Source organism: Pocillopora verrucosa, chromosome 1, assembly GCF_036669915.1.
Source record: "Pocillopora verrucosa isolate sample1 chromosome 1, ASM3666991v2, whole genome shotgun sequence".
Classification (NCBI taxonomy): domain Eukaryota; kingdom Metazoa; phylum Cnidaria; class Anthozoa; order Scleractinia; family Pocilloporidae; genus Pocillopora; species Pocillopora verrucosa.
This window is the reverse complement of record NC_089312.1, coordinates 25,942,338-25,947,360: the sequence shown is the minus strand read 5'-3', so window position 1 is coordinate 25,947,360 and position 5,023 is coordinate 25,942,338. Positions and strand designations below refer to the sequence as shown.

The 5,023-nt window shown below is 38.2% G+C and overlaps 1 protein-coding gene across 2 annotated transcripts; it reads left to right on the top strand.

Annotated features, from left to right (window-relative positions):
- Positions 1-1,065: 1,065 nt before the first annotated feature.
- LOC131771584 (uncharacterized) lies at positions 1,066-4,117 on the top strand. 2 transcript variants are annotated; one of them, XM_059087398.2, is made up of 2 exons: positions 1,215-1,356; positions 1,446-4,117. In XM_059087398.2, the coding sequence occupies exons 1-2, from the start codon at positions 1,346-1,348 to the stop codon at positions 2,773-2,775; spliced, it is 1,341 nt and encodes a 446-aa protein (XP_058943381.2). In that variant the 5' UTR covers positions 1,215-1,345; the 3' UTR covers positions 2,776-4,117. The 2 variants fall into 2 exon arrangements, with proteins under 2 accessions (XP_058943380.2, XP_058943381.2); XM_059087397.2 differs by having other exon boundaries at positions 1,066-4,117.
- Positions 4,118-5,023: the final 906 nt, after the last annotated feature.

The window sequence follows — 5,023 nt, the reverse complement described above, 5'->3', positions numbered from 1 at the left end:
ACCTGAACCATTTATTTTACAGCAGTGTTTACCTTAGCTGTAATCAGAATATTTATGACATGGCTATACTTAATAACACCACAGAAATGTCTGCCTTGAAGAGTCTGTCTCTTGCATTCAAAATGTTCAGATTTCTTATTCAACATTTATCCATACTAGTAATAATTGCAAATTAGGGGAGTGCGTTCGATTGGGGAGGGGGGTGGTGGGTAGTGAGTGGTAGTGGGGAGGGGGTGCAAAACCTGATGGCCTTGTAATATTGAGAAATCAAAATCACACTCTTTTAATTATCCATATGAATATCAGCAGCTTTCTTTATCAGTGTTGCTGTTTATCCTCCCACTTAAGAATTCGTTGCTATTTCATTTTTCCTCAAAAATGCAAGAGCGTACTGTACTTTTTACATTTACTTGGCTAAACCTCTTAGTAAAGTACATGTAAGTAACAACAGGTCAAACACTGACTATGATCCTCAGGATACTCTTTTGCATTGTAGGATGGTCAACAAAATTGGCTAAAAATTGGGATACAGAAAATTAAAGTTACCTGAAAAGTTTGAGCGTCGCGTATTACTTTAAACCCTTGATGCGTGACAGTAGGCTAACACGACACACATACTTAGCACTGTTTTTAAATTACAACGCACCCGGAATTAGAGAGACAAAAAGGTCAACGTTTCACTGTTCAACTTCTTGTATATTTTCCAAAAATGGTGACAAACAAAAGAAAATACAACACTGTAAGAAGCTTTTAAAAGCGAAAAGATGTAATTTGTAATAGAATTAAATCCGGTCGATCTTAGCTGATCTTGCTTGAATTAAACCAAATACAGTGTGCAGAACACATAGTTAACATAACATCTACATGTCCGATTATCTTATAATGGAAATTTTCCTATATAATTAAAATCTGAATTGAAAACTGCGCGAAAAACTATAAACAAACCTGTAGTAAACAGAAAATCACCAAACCGGTCTCATCTGCGAACGAATGTCACAAAATACGTACAGCTCCCGGGCGAGAAAAACTAAACACAGGAGATCGAGGCAAAATGTGCTGGGCCGGTCCAAGATGGCGTCCAAAACCGTTGCATAGCATACGGAACGGTAACTAGAACATGTACGGTACACGAATAGTAAGCGTTCTCCTTCGTCGAACACAACAATTCTTGAACAGTGACGGATATAAGAAATGGCGCTCAGTATGTTCCTGGAACATGTTGAACGCAATTTGTGTGACCTTTCCTATCAATTTAGCGCTGAAACCATGGATCACATGCACAGAGCAACACAGCAGATTGTTGAACTAGTCGTGGATGACATAGGGAGAATAAAACCTCACCTGGATGTTAAGGAAGTAATAAGCGTTGGGAGTTTTGCAGAGGGAACTAAGATTTGTTCTCCAAATGAGTTTGACTTCATGGCGTGTTTTGATTTCCTCTCTAGGAGTGAAAATGTGCGAATTGAGGGCACTGAAGGTTGCCAACCAGGTTACATGGTGGCTTTTCTCAACTCTGGCTTCGATGAGGCCATGGCGAACATAACTAGGCGACTCTACAAGGATATTTGCTGCATACACCAAGAAGGATTGCGTGTAGAGTTTGTGGATACTCTGAAAGAGGTTGTTAAAGCCTTGTCAAAGAAGAAGATTGTGACTCCACATGGTGTCATGGTCATTAAAGGTTCAGACTATTTAGCTTTGAAATTAGAGTGGCAGAAGTTTAAGGAGAACTATGAAGGTCCTGAAATATATAGTGGACTTTGTGAAAGAGACTTGACATTAACAACTTCCTACTCACTAGATATTAGTGTTGATATTATGCCAGCAGTGTCTGTTGAAGACTTTTCTCCTCTAAGTGATATCCATGGTTTTCCTAGGTATGTATTTGGAATGACAGGAAACCTAAAGTTTCATCTTGTGTGCAAAGTGTCAGGGCAGTCCCCCAATGCACCTTATCTCCACATTTCCCACGCTACCACTGAGGTTTTTCTGGTGCGCCATCTACATCCAATCCATAAAAAATGCTACAGGGTACTGAAGTATCTTCTAACTCACAACACATATTTTAACAGGCCAATAAAAGACATTAGCCTGTCTTCTTATGTGTTTAAAACTGCTGTCCTTTTCCATGAACATGAGAAGCTGTGCTCAGGTACTCCAGATACTGTAACCTGCTGCATTGAAATTATACAGTATGTCAGAGTCAAATTAAGGCAGGGTGTGTTTCCACCATTCCTGATGAGGACAACAAATGTTTGGGGGCAGTGTTATAAAATTCCTGTATCACATGCGTGGAGGCCATCAGGTCTAAACAGAGAAATCTGCTCATTTGACTGGTGTTTTGTTTTGTGGTTTCAGCTTTGGAGGCAATTTCTTGGCAAGGCACTGACAATATTTCGAAAAATAAAACTAAAATTGCAAACAGAAGAACCAGAAACCAGTGATAGCAGCACTTTATTGAATGATGCTTCACTGACTTCACTAAACAACATGTCTCAGACACGTAATTTAGTGGATTATATTCCAAATAAGTATGATTCATTTCTTGATGAGTTTGCAGTTTTAAGAGAGGATGCATTTGTCATTACAACTAAGTACTCTGGAGATGCAAAAGATACACAGACAATTAGTTTGGTTAGCAGATGTCCGTCAGAAAAAGTCTGGGAATTAGTTCTACCTAAATTTCCAGAATATCTCAGTCGAATTGAAAGTGTGTGCAGCAGGGAAATAAGTATCCCGAAGGAAGAGTTTGAGGAAGTGGTAGAAGTGGGCTGATATTTTCTTGAAAATCTACCCTGCCTTTTCTCATCAATCAATGGCAAGGGAATATTTCCATGATTAATGTCACAGCTCCTGTGTTAATGTAAATTTATTACGCAATTCCTTCCTTAGAATTACCAACATCAGTTGATTTTACAGCAATGGCATAAAAAGGTAGCTAATCATTGCTCAACAAGTTTAACTCATTTTCTCTTCATAAAGGTCACTGCAGTGACATTTTACCCATTCAAGAGCACCCTTGATTCTAGCTTTTAACACTCCCACCTCTTCAAAAATTGATTCATGGGATAAAATGCAACTTTTTGCCAAGTGTAAACATAACCTCGTACCTGGTTTAGAGATAACTTAGTATTGGCTTTGAACCCTCTCCTGCAGGGCATTTTTAACTTTGTTGATTACAATGATTTGCTAAAATTTAAAAGAGGCCATCAAACTAGTTTTTAAGCGTAAACTTCCAGAGGATGTCAAGCTGGCCAATGATGTTAATGTTTTTTAAGTCTAAGCTAAGATCAATTCAGCTATAATTTTTATATTTTTTAAGTTTTTTTTTCTGGTGTGTAATTTTTTTAACATTTTATATTCATGTGTACATAGATTATAGATTATGTATTTAAATTTCTTTTTTTCTTTTAATATTGGACTTAATTGTAATTGTAGATTTAATGCATGTTCATATTTTGAACAAGCACTTGTGCTCTTGGACAATAACGTGGATAAATAAATTATTGTATCGTATTGAAAATACCCAAATTTTGCATAAACTTTTGTTCTTAAATAATCCAGGGAGGCCTGCATATTCCAAGAACATTTGAAAACTATAACTTATGCAAAATTTGGGAAGAGGGGAGGGCAAATAGACTGTATTATGGGGAATTAGAAAAAAGCCAATTAAATATATGGGGTCAAGTGGCAATTACAGTTGTTGTGAGACTTCTTATGACCCTGCTCATGACTAATGGTTTTCTTTCCGTCGCGGTTAACACCAGTTAATGGACACCTTTGAAAAAGACATTTGACTTTCAAAAGTTCAAAATCGATTTCCATTTTTGCAAAACACATCTTTAATGGTTCGTAGATCTCTTAGGATCTTTCCGGATGAGAAGACTAGGTTGACATCAGCTCCATCAGCCATTAGAGTCAGACAAAATGAATACCTTCCAAAAAAGCGTTCTCGACATTTTATGGCAAAAATAAAATAAACTTTGGCTGGGATAGTTTTAAGGTTATTTTCTTTTTGAGTAACGGTTAAAATGTTCCCTTGTTTGCAGCTATCGACTTAACTTTTTGGCCGTTAGTCCTGGAGGGGTACTCCAACATATAGGCCATACAGGTATGTGCCGTTGTGCCATTTTGGTCTAAAAACGGGTTTAGACTTTGCCCATGTTGGTCTGAAATTGGGTATGGTTTTCGAGAGAGCTTCAGGGAGTGTATGAATATATTTACCATTTCAATTTGAATCAGGAGGAAAGAGAAATATACAAATTCAAAATGGATTTTAAGAAATCCTTTTTGTTTCTAATGTAATAAATAATGATGACAAAATTTCTAAGAGGCCAGGCTGACTGAATTTTCATATTTTTGTATTTGAAAAGATGGGAAGCAGTTTTCTGACTTGCCTCAGCTGTTGCTTGCGTACGGCAACCCCCTCCCCTCCCCTCCCCTGAAAAAATCGGGGAGGCTAGGGTCGGCTGTACACAGGTTATTTTCTGACGAGACATCAGACGTTACGTAACAAAAATCCCAGATATACCTCAAGGTTCAAAATATTACCTCTCCCTTCTTTAAAACTGTCTCGTTCGAGGTTCATTTCAAAGTTCATCCTTTCGCTTGGCCTCACCGAAGAAATGCTGGCCACATTTTCTGCAGTATCTGTCTTGTATAATTTTCACGCCGTCTTCAAAGTAAATCTCAACGGGCTGTTCTGCATCCATTATATCATGCTGTCCATCAGGGCAGGGAACAATCTTTTCCACTCGGTACGAATCAGCAGTGAAGGTAACTTTAGAATGAACAACTTCTTGCTTAAATTCTTGGTAAGTTTTGCGAATTCTTCTGAGCCCTAGGGCCGTCACTACCTTTCTAAGCACATTTTTATCGAACTCGTGCAAGACCTCCTTCACAGGCTTCGCTGCTTCTCGGAGAACATTTTTATCGAACTCGTGGAGCATTTTTTTCACAGGCTCCGCTGCAGGTCGGAGCACATTTTTATCAAACTTGTGGAGGACGTCATTCACCGGCTCTG